Source organism: Centruroides vittatus, unplaced genomic scaffold (genome assembly GCF_030686945.1).
Source record: "Centruroides vittatus isolate TY-2023 unplaced genomic scaffold, ASM3068694v2 contig_817, whole genome shotgun sequence".
Taxonomy (NCBI): domain Eukaryota; kingdom Metazoa; phylum Arthropoda; class Arachnida; order Scorpiones; family Buthidae; genus Centruroides; species Centruroides vittatus.
This window is the reverse complement of record NW_027122532.1, coordinates 3,182,898-3,209,443: the sequence shown is the minus strand read 5'-3', so window position 1 is coordinate 3,209,443 and position 26,546 is coordinate 3,182,898. Positions and strand designations below refer to the sequence as shown.

The following is a 26,546-nucleotide window of genomic DNA, read 5'->3' as shown; positions in this document are numbered from 1 at the left end:
AAAACACAACAACAAAGCAATTGATGGCGATTGCTTTGTTCTTGTGTTTTGTTCATTTTTTGCACCCATTTTCTGTTTGGAATATGCACTACTGTTTTAATTTTTGGCCCCTAGGTCTAAATTCCATTAGGCGTGCTCGTCAATTCGGAGAGCACGAACGTTGTCACTGTAATACCTTTGTATAACGAAAACAAAGTCGTGGACTCCTGTTTTTACTTTCCTGGCTCTGTAATATTTAACAGAGGGAAAGTATGGTGATTGGTCAAAAAATGACCCCCCCAAGATTTTTATATTTTTGGACTTTTAGGGACCTTGAGACATCAAAAAATGCAAAAACTTCAGCTTTTTTCTGTATGTATGAATGTTAATGTGTGTGTTTATGTGGGGCACAATTTTGTTTACCCTCTTTGAAGTTTAATTAACTCCTGTGTTTAACTCCTGTGCTTTCAAAAATTTCTGAAATTTTGCAAGAAGGTTTGTGTATCAGAAAGATTCGTGCTATTAAATTTTGGTGGTTTAAGGTCGACGGGGTGGGAAGTTAAAAGGTGATTGTGTGTCATATCTCGAGTAGGGTCAGACGTAAAGATGATTTTACTCGTTATTAACATTTACAATTTTTTTTATAAAACCAATCTTGACTCTCAAAATCAAAGTTTTTGCCATTTTATAATAATTAAAAATGTAAAGTTTTTTAATGAAATATCGTGCCACCAGAATTTTAAATGTTGTCAGAAAAGTTAAGTATTTGGTTGCTGGATTTTTTTACATTTAAGTGAACCCACATTACATTTCTGGATTCCTCGTCTCAATTAACGGAAAATGGCAAAGTTTTATTGAAATCGATCCATTCAATTTTGAGAACAAACTCGATTCTATAAGCCCATACAAGACATGTTAGCAACTGTGAAACATCACATGACAAAGTTGTGCAATTTGTGTGATATTGCTTTGTATCACATGCTCACGAAATGACCTTATATCTCAAAAACAAAGTCATGCACTCCCATTTTTTATTGCATTTTTCAATTTTGCATTGCAATTTAATGGAAAATGGCACAGTTTAATCAAAATCTGTTCAATAAATTTTGAAAACAAACAATTCTGTAAGCCTCATAAAAAAATCTTTGCTAATGCTCTGCTTCAATAAAGTGGCAAAAATTTAATTTTGAATGTAAGAGTGAGTTTTATAAAAAACAGTGTCAATGTTAATAACGAATAAAATCTTCATTAAGTCCTATCCCGCTTACGATACAGGATCCCCTTCTCGACCTGTCACCACCAAAATTTAATAGCATCGATGCCCCTCTTATAGAAACCACCATGCCAAAGTTTGTTTTTTAGTCTCTACCCCATGCTGAGTCATGCTGAGATACTAAGCAAATTAGATATCAACACACCACACACACACACACACAATCCAACCCATGGAATTTTTTGGCCTTTTTTTTACTTTTTTGGATTCAAGCGATCTCAAAATGAGATTTGCAAAAAATTCAGAGGGTCAAATTTGACATGATTCTAGTATTTTCCCTTGTTGTGTATACATAAGAACTGAAAAAGTAAAATCTGACAATATTTACATATTTACGCTGTGTATTTGAAACAAGTACTATGTCCTAAACATAACAATTGTGTCAATTATTAACCACATAATTAGAATCGATCAGGAGTCGTGGCAGTAACTCCCCACCAAGTAAAAATGTCACCGACCGACTATATATACAAGGTATACAGGCATCAAACTTGCCGATTTTCGGGGGTCGATTTTTCCGCCCCAAACATCCGAAGTAATTCCAAATATCTTGTTCAAAAAACAATGGTTTTCTTAGGTAGTGTGCAAAATTTCAACATTTTCTATAGAGCGGTTGCTGAAATATAAGCAATTGAAAAGTGCAAAAATTGCCAAAAAAGATGTATTTTCTTCTACTTCATCTGGCATTGCAGACGCTTGTAGAGTAAAAAAATTACTGGGTCTAGAAAGCTCAAATTTTAAACTTAATCCTTTCTCATTATCGGCGAGGTGTTGGAAAAACTTCTGCGTCTATGTCAAAGTTTATGAGATTTCTCATAGAGTTCATTCAGTTTTATGGCTTAATTTTACTCTTATAAGGATAAAATTGCATGAGAACAAATGAATTTTATTCAAAATGTAACTCAAAAGTATAAAAGCTCAAATTTATGCAAATTAAAACTTTTTATAACAATTTTTCTAAAAGGTGTATCAAAAGTGTCGTGTCAATCGACGACGCATTCGGTCGGTGCCGACCAAATTATACACCGTAATCTTACATCTTGACATAATAATACAATTATTAATCAAAAACAATTAATATCTAAACAAAAACATCTGAGATGTAAAAAAATTATGCCAAGTAAAAATGTATGAGAATTTAGACCACGATCAAAATTTTCTTACCAGTCTTTCTTTGGTAAAGATAAGCTGGCACTTGGAAGCAGTAACCACAAGATTTTTACCTATATTATTGTTTTCTACATTTTGCCTCCAAGCACTAAGCTTATCTTTACCAAAGAAAAATAAGCAAGAAAAATTCTGTGGTCTAAATTGTCATAAATTTTTTACATCTCAGATGTTTTTGTTTGGTTTCACTATCATACAACATAAAAACTTCCATTTGTTGAATTAGTAATTCTGTTGGTCTCATTCTATTCTTCCACTAATGTTCATCTTTCAGCATGATCATGTGTTGGGATGGTCTCTTTCTGCCAAAGTGCCTCTTGAAAACAACCAGTATGGTCCTATATACACACCTTCCCCTCATACTAAGCCCGAGAACATTGTGCCAGATGTAAGTTTGTCATTTATTAGCACATGAAACCAGGTTTAGTAGAAAAAGAACAAAAGAAAGTATAATTTAAAAACATACTTATATAAATATATATATTATTTTGTCTTTTATAATTAAAACAGTATTTTGTAGTGTTTTGCCGTTTGATCCCAAACCAATTTGTTTTCTCAAGTAACTAATTCTTGGATGATTGATAAATTTATTGACATAATGTACCAGTATACTGCAAGTTATGAAGTCAGCTTTAATTTTTCCTAGTATAACAAACTGGATGACAATAGATTAGATTGAGTGCCAGGAACAGGATCTGATATATCTGAGATTACTTTTGAAGTACACTCATCCTTCGATTTATATGGTAGATACATTCCTAGAAAAATCACGCAAACCGAAACCGTGAAAAATGAGACGTAACATTTTGATGCTCAAAATAATTCAAACAATGCTTATTTACATTCTATTGGATGTTGTTTATGACCTCAGCAAGTTTTGTAATTTTACACCCAATGGAAGTTTGTTTTGGACCATTTTTTTGGTCCCTATCTACAGAGATAGTGTATTGGATCGAAAAAATCACGACGTATTTGAGTATTTATGGTAACTGATACAAATTTCAGGGAAAGACAGGTTTCTAGACAGATGTGCATGACAATATCCTGTGAACGGCTACCAACAGCTGTCTCAAAAGCTTTTTTGTTTTCATTTAAAAACCGTGCAAATCGAGGGATAGGTGTATTTCCAAATCCATAATCTGAATCCTGTAGTCGATTCTTTGCTGTTTTGGCTAATAGACCTAATCTTTAGTCATCGCACTGATATATGCACATGCAAACAGATAACAAATTTCTATCAAGACAAATTACAAAAGCATACTATTTAATTAAACACTTATTACATTGAGTATTAAAAGTTATTAATCAGTATGGATAACATTTATTTATTTAATAATACTTCTATAACTCAAATATATCAAATGAAATAAATAAGTAAATTTAAATCACAATTTTTTTTAATATACTTACAACACTGAAGGTTATTTCCTGAATGTTGTTATTATTTTCTTCGCATACTTTTGAGATTTTAAAGGCTTTTTCTAATATTATAAAAGCCTCGCAATCAATGGAATTAATTACGTTTGCGACGGAAGGAGAATACTTTGATAATAAGAGGTTACACATCTCGTAATCGACCAAAGTAATTGGTTCTCGTTCTATTGTCTCTAATCTTGATTTCACAAATGGCAGCAACAATGATAATAATTCCTGAAAAAAATTTAAATTAATAAAATCACTTATTTAAATATTTAATTTAACCTTTCATTCACCATCAGTGTAACTACAAATAATAATAGAGCAGGATAGAATATATTCGTGCACCACTTAACAATACATTAATAAAGAAACACAGTGTTAAGTGAATCTGTTGTTAAATGGAAATCATAGTGTGTGTGTACTTATTTGTATATGATATAGTGTACTACTCATATATACTATATACAATACAATGATAAATATTTATATATGAAAACATATCTGAAGTGTAGAAAAAATACAGGCACCTATGAGTTTTTCAGCTCTTTTATAATGTTATGAGGTCTCTGTTGTATATATGGTATGTTATAAAGCAGAATGTCATTAAGTGGCCCATACCTGTGGAAATAACACGAAATCATTCATTTTCTTCAAGTAACGAACCGATACAAAGTAGTGCCACAGTGTGTTAAAGCCTTCAAGCTTATAGTAGAGAGATGTTGATCTTGATTCCACCAAATAATAATAGTTTGCTAATGAATTTTTAAGTATTTTTCTTCCTTGTTTTAATGAATAAAGATATCCACATATTCATACATACACCTTGTGGTGGCTGCACAAAATTTCAAATGCTTATTTCTGATGAATATATCTTTCAAAAAAAAAAAAAAATGTTTTAGATAAATAAATGTTTATTTTTGATGTAGAATTATAGTATGTAGTAAAAACATGCACGTTCCCATTTAAGAAAATGAAGCTGACTTCATTTTCACAAACTGAAGCACAATCTAACACATAACCAATAATCCCATCTTGCAACCTCCTTCAAGTTTCATATTAATAATATAAAAACCATCATCTGTGCAATAACTCCAGCAACTTTTGTCCAATTCAGATGAAATTTTGGTTATATTCATTTTATGTTCTTACAGAAAGTATAGGGTACTTATTTTGTGGAAAAAATGCCTACGGGAAAGCGTAAGAGTAAAACCGGTCAGGTAAATTCTAGGTGTAAACGAATAAGAACCAAAACTCCCGAAGGCTGCAAAGCCCAATTTGAGCCACGTCGAGTAAGAATGTCTTTGTCAAGAATTGCAGGAATAGCATCACAACATCGAGTTCGATTTGAGCAAAATAAATTGACAATGGCTTCATCAAAAAAGTATCCTGTCATGCTTAATGAGAGAATTTCTAGTTTCTGATAAAATGATGTTTTTGTAGGATGTGTATTTTTTGAGTTATTCCATTGGAATGGTTAAAATGGACCACCCTGTATATAACTTCTACATTGTTTATACATATACTTTACTAGGTATTTTCTGGGAAAAACAAAATTGAGCTGAGGCGTAGGTTTTTCTGTTTTGGCTTCACAAGAAAACACAAATGTGCTTATGACATTCTGTCTAAAGCAGTTTAAAACATGCAGACCCAGCAGTGCTTGAGTGTGAAATGTCGTAACCAACAAAACTGTCGAGAAATGTTTAAAATACCCACACGTGTGACAAGAGGTCCACAACTCCAGCAACTGGTTAAAATAGTACATTTAAAGCTCGGGCTATGCATGTTAAATGCTTGTTGTAAAGATTAAAATAAAATTGTCGTAGAAATCAATGTAAACCGACAGCAATCGGAAACTCAATTAACATACAGCTTACAACTAGGAACTGCACCTTAGACTTTACGTTGCAAACTTTGATCTTGAATATCTCAGCTCATAGATATCATTTCAAAATTCTGGCTTCGTCGTGATATCGGCCTTGCCAAGTTGTAAATACTTACAAAAACATCATGTTTAGTAGTTGTGAGGTTGCTGCTTTAGACTTTAATCACAGACAAAATACTTTCTGATTTATGCAGAGCTCTGCTCAATAATTATTATTTTGTATATACTAATTACAATATAGAAAATTAATTTAAACCTTTGTTAAAAATAGTGTTTTAAATAGAAAACTAGAAAATTTATTTTTTAAATATTTATAAAAAGGTATACTTACTTCTGAATTAGTATCTTTAAGAACAAATAATAAGCCATGTTTTATATAATTGGGTATCTCCTCTTGATATAATTGACATACAATCAATTGTAGTCGGTTAACTTTTTCAGAAGAATCCTTAGGCGACAAGAACCACGACGATATTATTTGAAAAAATTGCCTAAAAAATATACAAAAAAATAACCTAATGTTTCTACATTTATATTTCAATTTGTTTGTTTTAACATATTCTAAATAAATAGTTTCTTTGATAATATTAATTTGTGATCATGCACAGTTATTTTTCATATAATCACACGCATAAGGTGATGACTTTTTGCTGATTTTTCATGCTTAACTATGTTGCATGTAACTTTTGTCGATTCTAAAAAATCTTGTGATGTGTCTTCTCTGCAAGTGGCAAATTTCAATGTACTACATTGTTTAATTTTTGAGATATTGTTTTGTTTACAGAACAATGTCTTTGACCTTTCTTCCACAGAAATCCCTTCAAAATTTGCAATAGTGTGGGCTAATGTAAAATAAGTTCAACTGGAAATAATGGGAGGCCTGAGGTTTTTTCAGAATCTTTATTTTTGTATTTTTCAGGCACAAAGTAAAGCCATGAAAACCTTTATATTGGTGAATATCATAGCACCCAGGCTATCTTACAGAAACAAGCATTTAAGGTTATAGTGAATTGCAAACTATTATGTCATTACATCACGCATAGCCGACAAACATCCACGGCATCGTGTCTACCTCCTGTGACGATCACGTAAGACTCCGTGACATTAAAAATGATGTCGGGTTGCCAAAAATGATACTAGAGCACAAAAACAGTGCCTCGTGCATGTGACTGTGTAACAATGACGAAGAATTGTACACATTTGAATATGTAACAGTGCTTGTTTTGATGGCCTATGATAAGTAGAAAAAATTTTTCCCAACAAAAAATTTTATGCAGCACACAGCATAAGGATATCATGAATGCACAACTAGCATTTGGTAAAAAGTTCCAGCAAAAAACTAGTAAGTGCAGAAAATTGCCGCTACAACGTGCGGTCACGAGTTAAAATTCACATTGAAATATTTCAACATTTAGTATTTTCAAATGAATATATATAAATGTTAATTTTGTATAGCTGAAAAAATAATATTTTTGTGCTTTTATAAAGTTTATATTAGAGACTAGACGAATGAATGGTTAACATGTTAGTCTACCATTTCGAAAGATCCAGGAATGAATTCTGACAGCTTGAAAATCGCCAGAATATTTCAGGGATGCTATCCCACATTTGTTGAATTCTGTCTCTCACTGGCTGTCCCATTGTGGGCCTAACTAAACTCATGGTGGGACTTCTTAGGCTCTTAGAGCAGAAATAGTAAAAAAAATTTATTTTCTAATCATTAAATGCCTGTCTGTCTTCATTATAATATTTTGGTTCCTTCAAATGAAACATAGACTCAGATGTCCAAAGCAAACATGTAATTTTTTGTTCATATAAGAATTTCTAGACACACTACACACAACACCGAACAACTCGCTCACTCGTTCAGACGTATTTCCCTTCCATCTGTGCAGTGGTGTTCTACTCCCTCAGTATTGTCAGTGTTTCCACTACAGTGTAATTTCATTTGAAGGAACCAAATACATTAAGAAAAAGAACATTTCTGTATCAATAAATACAAATATCAAATCAACATAAATAATAATTATATCTAATATTAGAAAAACAATTAAGTTAATAACTCTTTTCGGCTCAATCGAACAACTTCGTATTAATAAATTCGTAATTTCAAACCTATCTCGACGATGTACTGTACTTCTTTAATAAAAGTAGCACTGAAATTATAAATTATACTGAAGAATTTTTTTCCAAATTCTAAAGTTACATAATACATCTTTAATATAACCATCATATTTGTGATTTGTATATTAAATGAAAATTAACAGACAAATTTAAGTGGCTAATTCATAACACATCACATTCGATATTTCTTTCAGATTACATATAGCATAAACATGGATATCTGCCAGGAGTGACAAACAGATCATTTTCTCCCACTGGATCGGGAGGTTTGGAAGTCAGAACCTTGTAATTAATTCCCTAAGGAGTGCGAGAAAATTCTACTCTACGTGCCACTCGGTAATAAAGCAAATTATCCGACATAAGCTCGATTAGCACGGTTTATGCAGTAATTATAATAGGAATATATTCCTTTGTCCAATTGAAAAAGTTGCAGTGGACACCTGTGAGCACAAATTTAATATTATACATAGCGCACATAAACTCACGAAGACTATAAATTTTTTAAAAGAGCTACTTCTACCTTGTGAACTCAAAATGTTGTAAATACAAATGTCCTCTAGAAATTTTATGTAACTAAATTTTATTTACTCTCATTAATTTTGAAAATATTTCATATAAATACAAAATGTGGCCAATATATTTATGATTATTTATTGTCAAAGAAATTTTTCATTTGCATCAGAATACAATGCAACATTATTATGTATATTAAACACCAAACACTACAAATGTCCAACATTTGAAATTAATTGAATGTATTCTGTTAATTTGCATTACAGAAACAAAATATTTTTATTGTACACAGACTTTATAATTTAAAAAATATAGCCATATACATATAGCTTCTCAATCATTTATATTTAACATGCAGTGAGGTTGAAATTGCATGTTACTGTTTTAAGTTTATAGTAAATAAATTAGAATAAAGGTAATATTTATTAATCCAATTACTTACTCGTGATCTGATAATATTGCTTCGTGTTTCTGCAAAATTTTGTTAGCAAGCTGAAAATAGATATCATCTTTTCTGGTATATTTTTCTATTGCATCTCGAAGAAAATTTAAACACGCCTTTCTCACTTCTTCCAAGTCCGACGATAATGCAATTAAAAGCGAGAGAAACACTAAAATACAAAAATTTTATTGAAATATATTAAAATTAAGACAAATCATTTAATTTTTTAGAAAAAAAATGTAATAAACATGTCTAGATTTATTTTAGTTTTCTAGCCCCAACTTAGATAATTTTTTCTTGCACCCCTACTTCTTTATCAACAAAGAGTTACTGCGCTTTCTGATCTTTTAGTAATATACAGTAGAGCGTCGATTATCCGAATACCAATCGAAACATTGGTTAACCGAAAGCGTTCCGATCGGCAAATTCAAATTTCCGCTAGTGCCGTGGCACTCCGACACTCTCCCCCTCCCTGCCAACCTAATCACAATTATGTTATTCTTACGACAAATTATTTGTAACAAATAACAATTTTGTATTCTTTTTGAACATTGTTTACAATATTCTGATGACGAGAATGTTGGATCTTGAAAAGTGCTTAATAAACAAAATATCTGGCCTTTGAAAAAAGGCTGCCCCTTGTTTAATTTATTTATAATGGCCATTCAAATTAAATGAATACTTAGTATTTTTAAAGTATATTTAATATAATTTTTTCTATCTGAATAAAGTATTGATTTTTCAAATTAATTCCTATTATAAAGCATATTTCTCTATCTTAATTATTATGTGAAATCTGGATTTTATCAGATCCACTTTTTATAATAATTCGATTTAGGAATTTTTCCCTAGTATAAACATCCTGTCGAAAAACGGCCCTGGACGAGAAACTATGCGTACCCGGCCAAATAACAGTCAACAAGCCGTTATTCCCTCGGATGCAGGTAGATCGTCTTGCACGATAGTTTACACTGAGCGTCCGAACTCGTCATATGTTTTTAGTCCCGGGAACACCTATGACACAAATCGTCATCCGCTTACGATCACGTGACCGATTTCCCAGGCAAAAACTTATAAAAGCCACTCCTTCCACCCCCTCGGGGGAGTCGCATATCAACTGCCGGACAAACACCGTCGCTCGTCGTCACCGACTCGGACCTTCTCCGAACGTCTCCGCGCTCAGTCGCGATATTATAAAACTGTGCCTATTTGGAAACTAATCTACACCTCGAGGATATCAAAGTGGTAACTATATCAGGAGCTAATAATGAGGTATGAACCGAAACTGTAAGCTCTCTCTCGAATCCTACGCAACTTAGGGACTTTAGTCAGCTTTTTGTCTTTGTGTCCGTTGTTAAATATTAATAAACCTTGTTATAATTGTTAAATGGTCTCCTCTTTGTCTCGAATATCGCTTCGCCTTATCGTCGACCCCATCTGTCTCACCTCCTATCCACTCGCGTGACGCGTGACGCGTGACGCTAAGAAACGAACAGCCATCCTTGACAAGTGAACCGGAAACGGGAGATACGACTTTCTCCTCCTACCTCCCCGTTCTCACATATTGGTGTCATTCGAGAGGGGTTTCGACTCTTTCGGACCAACCCGTCACAATTACATAATTACTTTATGATATGAAAATAATAATTAAAGTTTTTTCTTTTATTAAAAATAAATTAAACACACCTGTAGAGCCATTATCAAATATCCAATCTGTAGATTCTTTAGACTTAGAAACAATAATCCCTGCAGTGGTTAATGATCTTATTTGCTGAACTGAAGAAATGGATAACAACAAATCCTTACTTTGTACCCTCAAGAAATTTGTAGACCATAATGAGGATAGAAAAATTAATTTATCATTTAAAATAGGTAGCTGCACCTAGAAAAAAGAAAAAAATACATAAGATTTGTTAATTAAAACTCCTCATATATTCTGTATTTCATGCACCAAATAAATATAGTATTTGAATATTCATAAAATTTTGAATAATTATTACATAAAATAATGGTTAATCACTAAATATCTATTTTTTTCTCAACAATAAAAGCTATTGTATTAATGTGTGATGCCAGAACATTATGAGTCAATGTTTGGCCAAATTTTTGCCTATTATAGATGGGTCATATCCACAATAGAGTTGGCTAGCACAAGAAAATGAAAGCATATGGCAGCTGATATTAACTATCCATTCTAAGCCATGAGCGTCTGGATTAGATTCAAACCCAAATTTTTTATAGCACCTAACTATCCACATCATTTGACTCATTTTTCTATTAATATCATATAAATTAAACAGTTGAACACATTTATAGAAATACCAAAACTTGTATTCAACACGAATGATCGGTTTGTTGATACAAGATACCAGCACATTAACAGCTATTTAGCTCAACCTACAATATTTTCCCTAATATACACAAGTCTGATCTTTAGTGGAGGTGTCATAGCCAGGAACAGGACACGACACATTGTAGACATTAAGAATGTCTGATGTTTCGACTTAAATTTATTAAATCGTGTCCCTCGGAATGGCATTCAAACATCTCGCAATATGCTAATCTTTGAACGATGAAGAATAATTTTTCACACAAATTTAGCAGTTAATTGTAATATTTCATTGATATTTCATTAATATATCTATTTTATGTTGATATATAACTAATTTCTTATGCCCTACCAAATTCTAACAATTTTATTTGTTATGTTTTAAAAGCTGTTGTTAGTACACCAGATTGTAGGTTTGAATCCAGCTTCGAGACATGAATATTCGTTATAGTCTGTATATTGAAAGAATCAACCTGAGGATTAACCAATGAGCATTAGTCATTGATCACTTAGTCGTGGCAAGTTACTTCCACTTTCTTCCTTGTTTGTTAAACATGTCACCGCCATTATAAACAGTGTTACGAAAGCTTTACATTATGGTATTGGAATGTCAGGAAGTTTGCTATAGTTGTTGTTAAATTATGATTCTTTACAGTTAATACATGCTATAAATAAAATAAAATTCAGACACAGTTTGATATATTAAGCAAAAAGTGCTGATGTCATTAAGGAATGTGCCAATTGGTTTAATTGAAGTGACATTGCTCTGAAGTTGATTCTTTTGATAGACAGACTAGAAATTTAATAAAAACTGTAATTTGGAGGGGAGAATATTGAACCTCGTAGCAATCTGTGCAGTTTCCCTATACATAATGATAAAATATTTTATCTACGATAAACTTTAAATAACTTTTACCTTCAAAAATTCGGCAAAAAGTCGTCGAAATTCGTCCTTTAAAGCGGAATTTACTAAATTTGTTTGTTCGGTAAAAACATTAAAGAGCTGCAAACGTATTCTCTCTTTGTTCTTCAATTCTGTAGATTCCCAGTTTAGCCACTGTGTTGTTTTCTCTGTTTAAAAATAATTTTTCAAATTTTTAACGGATAAATAAAATTAAATACATTAGAATCCTTTAATTGTAATCAGCAGTGATTTGATGTGAAGAAAATTAGCATGTTCTGAAACACAAATTCAAATATAACATTTCATTTATTGTAATCAAGAGTTAGATTTATCATCATTTTTCGGTAAACAGGCATTTTTTATGCCGTTTTTTATATTATTATCTTCAAGTGACAATGCATAATCATATCAGCTATCATTATCAGTCTATGTATGTATATATATATATATACACACATATGATGCAGTGAGGAATTTGTAATGACATTAGTTATACACATGGTATTACATACAAGACTTGTAAGTTGTAGGTGCCATGTTTCACTTTGTAGTAGATGGCATTACTGCATGTTTACAGATATTCTAGTTTTTGGAAGACATCTTTGCTGATTACATAATCTCCCACAGAATCTGGCCTGCTAAGTCTGCAGACCTCACTCCCTAGATTTTGGGGCCTGGAAAGATGTTTCCAGCATTTTTTATAGGAGAATCTGCATTATCTTACATAAAACTTTAGTTAAATCTTTTCCATTCCACAGTAACTTATCGAACACCCAGTACATAGAATGTCTGTCTGTTCTGTATAAACTTCTGAACCCTTTGACCAATCTGCACCAAACTTCTCATTATTACTGTCTAGGACCCTGTGGAAGATATCCCCGTGATACATAGACACCCCAGGGCTTAAAGCAGTCATGGCAGTGAAAAAAGTGAGAAAAGAGAATTCACACTGAAAAAAGCTAATAGTTTTAAAGTGAACTAAAACAGGCATTATTAAAAAACCACACAAACACACATTTTGTATCAATAACATTGCGTATGATATTAGATTGATTATTAAGTGGACTGATAAGATTAAATATGAAAATAGTTAAGCTGAGTTTATACTCCAGAAAAGTGATCAGTAAGACTGCATTAAGCCAAAACAGGCCCGCATTAAGTTTTCGTGTGCCCGTACAGAATTCCCACCTTTACACAGCAAAGCAAATGGAATAGTAACATAACTACCAGAATGTGTTTCCATATAATATGCCAAATTTCAAATGCCATTTTTTGATTTCTTTATAAAAAAAATGTAATTAAAGAAGAAAAAAAACAACTGGCAGAATCAGTGGGTTGCATGTTCATTACATAGCAATGCCACTAGTAATTGTGACTCAAACATTTATTTGGTAATTTTACCAATATTTTTTAAATGATTAAAAATAAAATTACGGAATTCATTACTGGTAATACCAGTCTCCAAATCTATTCCCCTGAATACAATAAAACAATTTGTTAGTCATTTGACCCACAACTGACAGAGAAGAGAGTTTATGAAAACAATGTAATTAAATGTTTAGCAGTTTGTCGTCTTTCACAGTAGGGAAACGGCAGAGTCTATTACTTTCACGGGACAAAATATACAAAGCTTTCGACTTCGGGGTAGTAGAAACCCCAAAGTTAAAAAATAATACAATCTCGTGAAATTTAACAAATGTGATGTCAATAAGTAAATGACGAAATTATTTATAGACAGTTGATATTTGATAAGTTTAGATTTTGTATTTATAGATCAAATTACAGAAATTATAAATAAAAATCTCATTTTTTAAAAATTAAAATCATAAAATTTCGCTTACAAAAGATTGAGATGCAACGCATGCTTTTTATTTTTATAATCGCTTTGTTTTATTAGACACAGATATTATTCCTATATAGATTTATTAATTATAATAAACATACATTATGTATAAAATTACATTAAAATAACACTAATTAATGTTTGAAATGAAAAAGTAATTGAATCGAGTCTCGCCTCCATATTAATTAATGCACATTGGCATAGCCAGGGTTTTGTTATGGGGGCCTAATAGAGGCTGTAATTTTCTGGGGAGGGCACCAGGTTAACTGGTTCCCACCCGTGCCCCTTCCTGGCTATGCCCATGTTAACGCACCACAGTAATTAATTGATCACGTTGCATCAAATTAAATAATTTATAAAAATTAAAATAATAAATACGTTTATAAAATAATTGGCTATATCTACTTGCAATGATATTGTAAAACACACCGTACTTACAGTTTAGCATTTCTGATAATATTTAATTTATTTTTGAATTTTAAAATATAAGAAAAACAATTTTTAAAATTAAGTTTTATGCATTTATATCCGCAACTTCAGATAATACAAATATATAAGAATCCGCCAAAAGAAGTTAATTAATGATAATTAAAATCGAGAAAAAATATAAAACTTTCAAGGTAAGGAAACTTGTAAAAAGTCAGGTACGCGATCACGTGACGCTCGTCTATCCACTTTTCGTAACTAAATGGTCAAGGTTGAAATAAAAGCCTAAACTCCGGTAGAAGTAAAAACATGAGTTTCTACTGTTAGTATTAAATAAAATCTATTTCTTTCTTTTGTCCACTGCGCTTAAATAAATACAAATGCTAAAAATAATGCCGCATAAAAAATCGCTCTTAACGCCGAGCTAGAAGTGTACTTATGTCTTAATGCAGTGTGATTGTAACGAAGCGCCACGGAGATCGGTATTTCGGAAGAATACGAGCAAGGAGAACCCACACGCAAATTCCTACAGCACGTGCAAAGTATCACGCTTTGGGAAGCTCTTTGTTTTATTAGTCTATATACATGTACACTACATGTGTATACGACAGTGCCTTATCATGTCGCGCACGGTCCATAAGGTGTATGGGTGCGTGCCGGTCACTATTTCTCTCCCGAGCGCATTTACGAAAAAAAAAAGTTCACACGGAAAGTGAAAAAAGCTACGAAAAAAAAAGTTCACATGGAAAGTGAAAAAAGCTAAAAAAGTGAGTTTTTCTCAGAAAAAGCTAAAAAAGAGAGTCACTTTAAGTCCTGACACCCCCATCCCTCCCAAGTTTTTCTGCTTGATACTTTCTGATAAGCATAGCAATGGTAGGTTAAAATAACCAAATGTTTAATATAATTTTCATTTTAATGTTTATCCTTCTTACTTTTGCCCAGGCAGCACCAAATGTATCTAGTTAACAATATAAGTAAGTCCCAAATTGATTACAATAACTGGATTCTGCTGTATATAATTAAATTTCTATTATTTACAATTACATCTGTTATATAATAATTAAAAAAATAGATTTACCAGATTCATATTTAATACACTTGACTAAAGAATTTAAACAAAATATAAGCAAGTTCGAGGGAAATTTATTCTTTCTCGACTTTGTCCACTGCTCCATCACTTCTTCAAAACTATTGGCATTCTTTAATGAAGATAACTATTAAAATAATTTTAAATATTACTGTTAACCTTCTGTTTTATATTTATAATTTAAAACATTAACAATAAAATTTATTTAAGCTTACTTTTTTAGTTTTTAAAAGGAAATAGTAATATTTTATAGCTCCAAAACAAACATTTAGTTGATTCTCCTGTTTATCTTCATGCTTTATCAGAAACTCGTAAACCAGAGCAATAATTACATTCAAAGGCAATTCTTTTGCCTTCAGATATGATGCTGTTTTTGTGAGATTAATCTTGAATATTAAAAAAAAAATTATTATTTTTAATAGAAATTATATCAATAGAATAGTATAAAATATTTAAAAACACTTAAATTAAATTGTATTATGGTGGAACCCCAATTATTCAATATTATGTGAACCAACACTACCTTGGATAACTGGAAACTTTGATAAGAGTGTATGGATTTTGGATAAAAAATCACAAATGTAAAAAAATTTAGACTTTCTTTCAAATGCTTTCCTCCCTGGAGGTATTAAGAGGGCCATTTTATCAGGCCCATTATGAATACATATACAAACCCAATGTACAGTACATATGTAATAATGTACATAATGAGCAAGCCAACATACATTGTTGGCTTGCTCATTATGGATTCGGGCCAGCCAGATGGCACGAGACAGACCACCTCTGAAAAATTCCTGGGATTTCTCTCACATTTAAGTTTAGCAATAAAAGATAACAGAAAGCTAGTGTGTTCACTCACAAGTTAGCTGCTGATAATGTGAAATCTCAATAATTGGATTCTATCATACACAGAAATAACTAGTTTTAAAACAAAATCTGTCATTAAAGTTAATGACTTAAGTGAGAGTCAAAATATATGCAAACATTTTTATTAACATTATATTTTACCTTTATAGGTTGATTAATCCTTCAACACAGATGAACAAAAAAAGCAACTTGGCTCAATTAACCGAGACAAATTACAAGAATATGGTTCAGATTCAAATCAAAATCATCTGTCTGACCACCAGCTAACATATTTTAATTTCTTATTTTCAATTATGATTTTGAAACATTGGTAATTCCATATATTTAAAATCCTTTCGTAAAATTAAAGATGTTTTTGCTCGACATACCAAAAATTCAAACCGAAAGACATTTGATTTATGTTTATGTTCATTTGCCTTTCTAAATACATTCACACAAACTGATGTGTTTTAACAGATTCCACTTAACTGCAAAATATGTTTTCTAGAACATATCTTTATGTATGAAAGCCAAACATTCTATATTTTATAAAATGTAAAAATGAGTATTGTAACTATCTACAGATTTACATATGAAGACAACGATCGTATTCAAATTATCAAAAAATCCAGCAATGAGTTTCATAACTTTCCTGGCAAAATAACACTACGACATTACCTCAAAGTTAAAAATTGTGTGCAGTGCCATCTGTTACAAGATTTTATTTTAAAAATTTTTATATTATTAATTATAATGAAAAAACAGACAGAAATTTGAGGGTAGAGATAAGTTTTTAAAAATATTGTAAATGCCAATAATGATTAAAATTTGCAAAGTCCGACCCACCCGTGATATGTCGTGCGACTCCCTTCTCTCTCTACCCTTTCAAATTTTATTCACCAAAATTTAATAGTATCAACATCCCCTTATATACAAGTTATGCCACATTTTGTTTCTTAATCTTTACCTAGACACGGTAAACAAACTAGATTTAAAAACAGCCACACATTCACAAAATTGTTTTCCCCTTTATTTGAATTTTTGGGTTCGAGGGTCTCGAAATGTCGAAATTTGCAAGAACTCGGAGACTCGAATTCGATGCATTCCGATACTTTCCTGTGTTATATACATAACCAGAAAAGTAAAATGGATTTTGAATAAAGTATGTAGTAAAACTGTCCATTTTTATCAAAGGATAAAATCAATCTTTAATCCAGCAGTTAGTTATAATGAGATAACTGACAAATGCAGCTGAAAATGTTTGTCATCTTCAGATAAAAGCATAAAACTAAAAACAATAAATAAGCACAGAATAGATCACATATGTGAATTCAAATTATAATTAAATAATAACCTTTTATCTAGCAATTACTCTGTTCTGTTAACACAATTAGTATGTCAGTATTAGTCATTAGTAAGATTAGTAAGACATTTATTAGCTGTAAAATTAATTGATAGACAAAAAACAAATTTTTCTGTATTCTTTTAAACACAGAGATAAACTGGATGTTTTGTTTTTGGTTGAGTTACAATTACTACTAATACAGGGTCTTTCAAAAGTAATTATATTAATTGTCATCCGAGAGCATCGTAGTGTACATCAGAACATCGGAAAACTGCTCGTTACATTCTCAATCCGCACCTCACGTTGCACGAAACACCCAAATTCTTTCTACAGTCTTTACGGCACATCTATTGTCACTCCTCCCACAGCAACCAAAATTCTAGTTTGTTCAGATTACTTGTATTGCTCAATGACAAGTGATTCTACAGTTCTCAATTTTGCAAACTGCAGAATACAAATCATCTTCTCTATTGCAGAGTTGCCATTTTTGTTTATGGTGCTTCCTAGAGGTAGTAGACAACAAGACACTCGAATGCAGAGAAAACTCAGACAGTTACTGCATCAACTAGTGTACACGCACGCCATATTTCTTGGGTAATAATTAACATAATTACAGCAATTTAAAATGGTAGCACTCAGTTAGGAATACCCTATATATTCTCCTGCAGAATAGCAACATGTCAGTAATGTATGACTTAAATGCTTTTTAAAAACAATAAATTCTATTAGATAAACATAAACAAATTAAAGTTTTTTTTATTTTTATACAATTTGTAAACAAATTTCTTACCAAAATTTTCCACTGTGGTGTTTCCATTCTTAATAGTGATCTGCCAATCATTTCTATTATTTTGCAGTTTAAATATACAATATTTTGTAAATTTTTCTCTCCTATCATCTCATTTATAGTATCTACAGGAACTAAATTAAGGTTAAAAAAGGTATATAAAACTTTTGTAAAAAATATTTCAAAAAATACAAATTAAATTATTTTTAACATTTACCTGTGGCATCTAATAATAATGAGTAATTTTTATTTATATGCGATGTTAATATGGATTTTACGATTTTCAAATCCTTTGAATTTCTTGACATGAGATGTGAAAAAATAACTGCTAAAAACTGTACTTTATTTTCAAACTGATGATTGCATAAGAGTTCCATTGCTTTATTTTGAACTTTAAACCTGAAATAACAATAAAATCAACTGTAATCTCTCTTAAAATTAATATGGTAAACTTAAATACTAATTGAGTGATTGATTGAATTAACACAAATCTGCTGCAATTTTGCCCATTCTGAGCAGGCCTGAACAACAATGTCATTATCTAGCGAGGGTTAGAAATGGAAGGCTGTGATCCGATAATATGGCGAGTGCATGGGTATTATGCCAAGAGACAATACCTCTCTAGAGGACTCTATGGAAAATTGACCCCTATTTGGAAGAAACCATGGAAGAACTTAATGTGGCCAGCCCATATTGCATCTGAATCTTTTGTAAATACAAATCAGAAAATGACGAAGCAGACTTCTGACGATAAAGTAGTATTGTTATAAAACTATAAAGCAAATTTAGAAAAGCACATAACAAATTGTTCTTTACAGTGATAATCATTAAAAAGTAGTTACTCAATAAAATAAATGAAAAAAGATACGGTCTTCTACGGCAGGAAATCTGCGATTTACAATGTTCCTCTATATCAAGGATGAGCGATGCTTAAAAGCATGGATGGTTACTGCCAAATGAGTATTTTAAGCAGTACATAATTACAAAATACATATTTTTATATTTTATAACTAGTTTTTTTTATATTAAATTTCTTGTTTTACCTCTAATTGCTATTTTGAATTATCCTATATAAAAATTTATATACGTAAAAAAATAATAATAAAAAGTAAGAATTAATAGATCAATTGTTTAATAATAATCATTTGGAATAAAATTAAAATTTATTACACATTTTTATTTTAATATATTAACGTGTTTGCTGCCGGCGACACCTTGGAGTGGTCTAAATTGCAACATCGCACATGCCGACCCCTTTTGCGAGCATCACAAAAGTTTGCTATGTTTCTCCCTTCAGAAAACTTTACTAATTGATTTTAAGAAAAAAGTTTTTCTATTATTTACTGTATACACTTCTAAGAATATATTTTATCCATTGATTTTTTATTATTATTTTGTATATTAACTTTTTATTGGTACAGTACTTCCTTCCATCATATTATGCATAATTTCTTGGTACACAGCTAGGTGAATCACTTCCTATGGGGGCAGCGAACATGTTAAACTATAAGAATCATTTTTAAAATGAAATTTTAAAACTTACCAATCAGAATTTTCTTCATCTTTGTTAAATAAATCAACAAATATCCTAAAAATCACATCTTCAGAAACTATTTCAAACAAATTCTGTTCAAGAAAAAATCTTCAAATTAATATGACAAAGAAATGTTAACGAACAATTGCTATCATTTTATAATTATTAAGTAAATTGAAATGTCATTTGTCGACTTTGCTCGCATAATTAAAAAATTTTAACGAAAATATACGACGAACCAAAAGTCGGTTTATTTGTTTTGTTTTGCATGTTCTTGATACATTTGTTAAAGAAACCATATATTAAATTAAATATGCTTCTAGCCCAAAGTTAACTGTATATTAAATGGTTATGATTATAATTAAAAAGGCTTAATGTAATAAGCCCTTTAATTATGGCCATAACTGATAGGCTAACCATTTAATGTATGGATATCATAAACTAAGTTTAGAACAATGTCTTTTCCATTTGCAAAACTGGAGGAAAGACAATAAAAGAATATACAATGATTAGAAACATGTTTATTGAAAAAAATAGCCTGTCTTGGAACCTTCCCGAACTGTTAATCATTGCAACGATTAACTAATTTTTGGATTGCACCATGGACAACTTGATGCTTGATTGTGTGCATTCAGCCATTCTACAGCACGTGCAAGCATGCCTCAATATGCACAGTGGTCATTTTGAGCATCTTCCTACGTAAGCTTCGTGTCATATGCAAGTATCGACGTTCACATTTCCAATAAAGCTTATTTTCCGTGCACCGGATGCAACATCATACTTTTTCTTTCGCATTTTTCTCAAAAACTATGGGTCATATAGGTATGGTTCTTGGGTTATTTTTATGTACTCTGAGCAAGAATTCTCACTCTGCAGAGTTTACATGGTCTTGACAGTTACACTCTGTATAGCAACTATAAGAGTATATGCCAATTTTTGAATTGATATCCGAAAATGTGAATAGACTAAGTAACTTCATATAAGATTTTTCATATTACTGAATATTAGCTGAAAAATTTTCTAACTATAACCCTTTCAGTTTTACTGAAGCAGAATCTCATGGTATTTGATTTTTAATTCATTTTATTGCAATGCATTAAAGTACAATCAATATATTATGAAACATTAAGTATTCTATTAAATTTACTATTAAGGATCAATTATACTTTAGAAATCTTTCTCACCTTTTCCAGGGAAAGTACTAAATACACAATTTCGGGATTTCTATCTTCCAATCTCGATACGACGGTATTTTTTATAAAGTTTTCGTCCGTTAGCTGAAACAAATGAAAATACTAATTAATATAAAAAATAATAATAATAAAGTCTGCAATGAAAAGATATGATTTGGCATAATATTATAATTCAAGGATTAAAGGAAGGAGTGTTGTGAAATGTATGTTCAAAGTTATTTTTATATATGTCATGTGTTGCAAACTGCCTTCTTCCACCACCAAACTGCAGAATGGATGAAGGTAATCTCTTGAATCATTTACCGTGGGCGAGATAGACATTTACTTCCTTCTTCCACACCACTAACTCAATAACCGAAATTTTATGAAAATGTCAGTTACTTCATTTCTGAATGAAACCAAATCTAATGTTAACACTTACCATGCAAGAAACGTAATATTACATTTTACACATTCCTTCGCAAAATGCGAAAAACGTAATATTACGTTTGTCGACATATCCAGTAATTTCTAGATTCAAAACATAACAATACATTTTCAGTAATGAAAATACAATTTCTTTGCGTATTTTAGTGTGTCTGTTAATAAATAGTGGGCACTATTTATTCAGAAATTTGAAATATCGGCAATTTTGTTTAATGACAATTTTCGTCGTCCGATTCGGATTTTTGTCGTCGTATTTTGCAAGCAAATATCGAGTCGTTTTATTTTTTATATATAAGTTAAGTTTAGATATGGTGCATTAACATACTAACTAATAATTGTTTGAATTCAAATTCCTTAATAAAAAATCAACAAATATAGCGCCGATTATATTGATTTATCTGACAAAATGTCGCGATTATGATTTAGGCCTAACTGAGATCGAAGAAATACAAATAAGCTACGTAAATTCGTTATTATTTTAAACCTGTATAGTTTTCATGATATTACACAATTTATATACTTTTTAGACATTAACAATACAAAAGTTTAATTCCTAAATTTCTGATAGTGCTAATGCCATTGTATGTACATTTACAGAACCCACTCAATTACAAAAACAGCTACAGTCAGAAAAAAGTCTACCAATAATATTGATAAGTACAGTACATCATTATTTTGAATAAATTCATCGACGTACCATGTATTTCATACATAAAAATATGAATTTTAAAGCTATATTGCAGTTTTTAATTTTTTTTAATTGTATCTTTATCTCTAAAACAAGTCCAAATAACATTAAAGCATAATACATAAAAATAAAGCCCACACACATCAAAATTGAGTATTGTACAGATAAATGTTTCTAATATCAAAAACTGTTTTTACTTTTTACCTAGCTTTAGTCAATTGTTTTTAATTTTCAGTAGAAAATACTGTAAAATTGCTTAAATCAGTCAGCACACAAATAAGGAACTAGGTCAACTGGACCAGCACGGTAAGTGTTAAAACATTCTTGCTCTCTCGTTTTTGTTAAATAATTTGAAATATAAACTTAGATCGATAGTTTTTTAATGAATCAAATAATAGGCGGTATCTCGCCAAAGTTGTCAAATTATATAATACTTATCATTGTTATTTGATAACTTTCCCTCGGTACATAATGGGTTAAAAAACCTTTTTTGCTGCTGTACAAGCTTGTGTGTAGGTGATCGAGTGATATTCTGTCACAGTTTAAGAATTATTCTAGCATTTGTGTTCTACTTATTCCTTATAGACTCAGTTAACAGTTGCAATGTTACACTTCAAATAACATTTGGAAATAATTATTTTTATTTCAATATAGAGCTAACTTCCAACTTGACATTTTTCTATTTAATTCTTAAATTCAATTATTATTTTTTCAATTCTTTAAACAAACATCAAATACATTAATAATTCAAGAAATTGCAAAACTTTATAATCCTTTTACTATCAAGGGTAGATAAAAAAAATGGTAAAAATGCCAACAACTTACTTCTTTTTGTACGACTTTCCGAACAAATGTCTTTGTCGATACGATTCTAACGAAATCGGTCGGATGATTTACACCTAAAAACAAACTAACGTTCGTGTCGGACGATATCTCGTGTTTAGAATTAGAAAGTGACAAATTTAAAATTTTCTGGATTAAACGACATTTTTTAGGCATTTTCTGAACATATTTTTCTAACACTTCTTCAATACTGTCGGGATATCTATATAAAATCAAGACATAAAATTATTTGTATTTATAAAATAATAATAAAAACATTAAATTTAATATAATAATCTCAACAAAATACCATTAATGTATTCATATATTCATTAGCATTATAAAATAAATAAAGTAAACTTAAAACACTAAAAGTACAATAAACACTAAGCACAGAGTGGTCATATTTATCGTCAACTACTTCCAGTGTCGTGTGCACATAAACAAAGACTCACACAAATTAAGACTTGCTATAATTACAGGTGCTGCTCTACTTACAAGCATTCAACTTACAAACAATTTGACCGTACGTCTAAAACTTAAATTTTGTGGATTCTCAAGTCCTTGTTGCTCGTGGGGTGGCACTGTAGTTGGTCTTTGGCCAATAATAAATAATTGACGTGCTCTTTTTTTCACTTTTGAGCAAAATCTGAGGTTACATTGCCATGAGGTTACATGAGAGTAACGTATTCTATTAAGTACACCGAAGGATCGAATGCTACCAATAATCGATCACTCTGTGTACAAATGTATTTTCTATGTTAGTTTTGACTTACAACAAAACCTAAGAAACCTAACCTATTCATAATAGAGAAACACCTATATATAAAGCATGGATCTCGAAAAATGTTTTATCTGAAAATCAAAATGGAAAAACTTTCTCATCTTTTAGTACATGGGTTTGTTTAATTTCTAGTATGGAGTCAAGAGAGGATAAATCCAGATTTATAAAACTTAAAATTGAAAAAGTTAATAATAATTAAATTGCAAGGTACAGCATTTAATTTTTTAATTCTACAAATCTTTACTACAATTCATTCACAGTACAAATGTAACAATGTTTTGGAAAATTTAAGCTATTAAATATATTATTTATTTATTTATTCTGCTTGTGTTTTATTTTACTTATGTGTTTGTGGTATTTTATATTATTTTAATCTGTTTGTAATTTTATTTTTATTTTCTTTCTAGCCATTACTGAACTGTTCTTACACTGTGTGTTTAAATTTAATTTAATTTTTAAACTGGGCATCCCATTTGTATTCTATTTAAAGAATCTCGACATTTGACTGTTCGTGCAGCCATTTTCAACTGCATAACGACTAAAAATGTTTCAAAAATACAGTAGAAACAGTTTCAAAAATAACCAGCAATTATTTATTGTGACATTGTCACAATGCCAGGCTGCAATCTTCCATCACAATACTCTTAATTTTAGTAGACTTGCCCCTGTACATCTTACTTTTAACAATTGTTGTTAACTACCTGTTAACAATGGAATCGTGCCAGTCGTCTACGTAACTCCGCTCGGAAGAAAATTTTTGAACTAAAGTAACACGAATTCCAGTCCGAACCGGACGTTCGTATATAGTTAATAGGGGCCTCTCGTCGCTAAGCTATCCACGTCCGGTCTCGACTTTCTTCTATCTACTTCCGTTCTCGAGATTTAGAAAGGACAGACAAACAGACGAATTGCCAGTAAAAATTTACGGGTCTACAATTTTTGAAAATTGATATTCTACTCACCTTTTCTCTAAATATGCTAAAATAGAGCTTGTTTTATTTCGAAACAATTTCATTTTTATTGATTTCTTCTTTGTTTTTAATTTGTTCATTTTTCTTTGTTGCATTAATAGTAACCTAAAATTAAATAAAAATATTATATAATTACTATGTATAACATCCTTTTAATCCAAAGAATTTTTCTTTGGATTAAAAGGATGTTATACATAGAAACTGAATAAACAGCAACCATACTATATTAAGAAGATTATATAATTAATTAATTTATTTATAACAACATTAAATAAAAATTAAAATATTTTAATAATATATTTTTTTAAATCAATATTATACAGAATAAAGTATTTGAATAAGAATACAAATATCTTATAGTAAATTGAATTGATTGATTAGCTAAAATGAAATTTGGTATATTAATACAGCCATAATTAAGCTCTTTGTAGACAGGGATGACTTATATTGTTATTATTCAATATAACTTATGTAATAATTTTTGGAAGCCGAACTCAATAAGGAGTAATATTTCGTACGGAAATATGTGTTTTGGGCATTTTTTGCCTGTCTTCACTCCAATTTCTTAAGAAGTTGTTCAGTAAAGTGTGTTTCTTGTGGGCATGTAAAAATTTAATTTTTTTTCTTCTTAAAATCTATAATGTTGTTACCTTAGCTACAATAATATTTCTTATATTTACACTCTACAAAAATTAACAATAGTAGTAAAAAAGCAACATACTTTCCACATTCCAAGACAGCAGCTTTTGGTAATTCTATTGTGTCTAAAAAAGACTTGAGAAATTCAAATAGTGATTTTTTCTTGCATATTCTAGTTTTGATAACATTTTCTTTTAAAGCAGAAGGAATTAGCCTTTGAAGTATAGGAACTATAATTCTTATTAAATCATATTTTCTCGACATACTTTCAAATGCATCCAAGAAGTGTGAATTATTCTTAATGTCAAACAGAGCTCTGAAAAATTCAAAACATACATCATTAAAAATTAATATTTCATAAAAGAAATATCAAACAATTATTGTAAATAAATTACAAAGCTTTTCAATTAGACTCCATAAAACTATAAGGAAGCAAAACTCAATCTGTTCATAGAAGCTGAATTATCTTCTTGTTCTAATCTACAAAATCATCATTTATAGCAGTGTTTTTCAACCTTTTTCTCATTGCAGAACATTAAAATTATGGGTAATTTTATGTGGACCAAGTAATATTATATGTGACTATGAATTATGCTTATATATACTTATCTAGTGTTACATAACAAAGTACAATAACTTTGGATTACTATTTAAATACCACCTACGATCAACTGCATCCACTTCGGCACATCAAATATTTTTCTGCGGACCGGTGGTCGAAAAACTTTGGTTTATAGTGACGAGAGCAAAGAACAAATGCAAAATTTTTTCGTAGAGAGGATAAAAATGCAATCAAAACTCATAAACTGACAAACTAAACACAGTATTAATTACGGTTTTTTAGTGAGTTTTTGAGATTTCAGGATAATTACAAGAACATTGATGCTAAACACTGGAAATAATCAACATCAATTTGAAATTTATAAATGTTCAAAATACTTCATCACCCGATGTTGTACAATTGTTAAATACCGTATTTTATGGACTATAAGACGCTACGGACTATAAGACGCACCTTAATTTTTAAGCAATTTTTTAAAAAAATACCTATAAGATGCTACGGACTATAAGACGCAACCGAATTTTGGAGGCAATTTTTCGAAGAAAAAAGTGCGTCTTATAG

General features: G+C 30.6%; 1 protein-coding gene across 1 annotated transcript in view; it reads right to left on the bottom strand.

Annotated features, from left to right (window-relative positions):
• The window catches only part of l(2)k09022 (HEAT repeat containing 1 homolog l(2)k09022), an 81,826-nt gene that overhangs the window by 32,087 nt on the left and 23,193 nt on the right, over window positions 1-26,546 (bottom strand). Inside the window, exons 8-21 of the mRNA XM_067278757.1 lie at window positions 25,506-25,739; window positions 24,776-24,889; window positions 23,033-23,252; window positions 21,085-21,177; window positions 19,910-19,992; window positions 18,584-18,765; window positions 18,370-18,500; window positions 15,604-15,774; window positions 15,380-15,515; window positions 12,045-12,199; window positions 10,486-10,681; window positions 8,800-8,968; window positions 6,052-6,211; window positions 3,830-4,069 (exon numbers count right to left, since the gene is read on the bottom strand). Of these exons, the coding sequence (XP_067134858.1) occupies window positions 3,830-4,069; window positions 6,052-6,211; window positions 8,800-8,968; window positions 10,486-10,681; window positions 12,045-12,199; window positions 15,380-15,515; window positions 15,604-15,774; window positions 18,370-18,500; window positions 18,584-18,765; window positions 19,910-19,992; window positions 21,085-21,177; window positions 23,033-23,252; window positions 24,776-24,889; window positions 25,506-25,739 (2,284 nt within the window). The remainder of the gene's footprint in view (window positions 1-3,829; window positions 4,070-6,051; window positions 6,212-8,799; window positions 8,969-10,485; window positions 10,682-12,044; window positions 12,200-15,379; window positions 15,516-15,603; window positions 15,775-18,369; window positions 18,501-18,583; window positions 18,766-19,909; window positions 19,993-21,084; window positions 21,178-23,032; window positions 23,253-24,775; window positions 24,890-25,505; window positions 25,740-26,546) is intronic.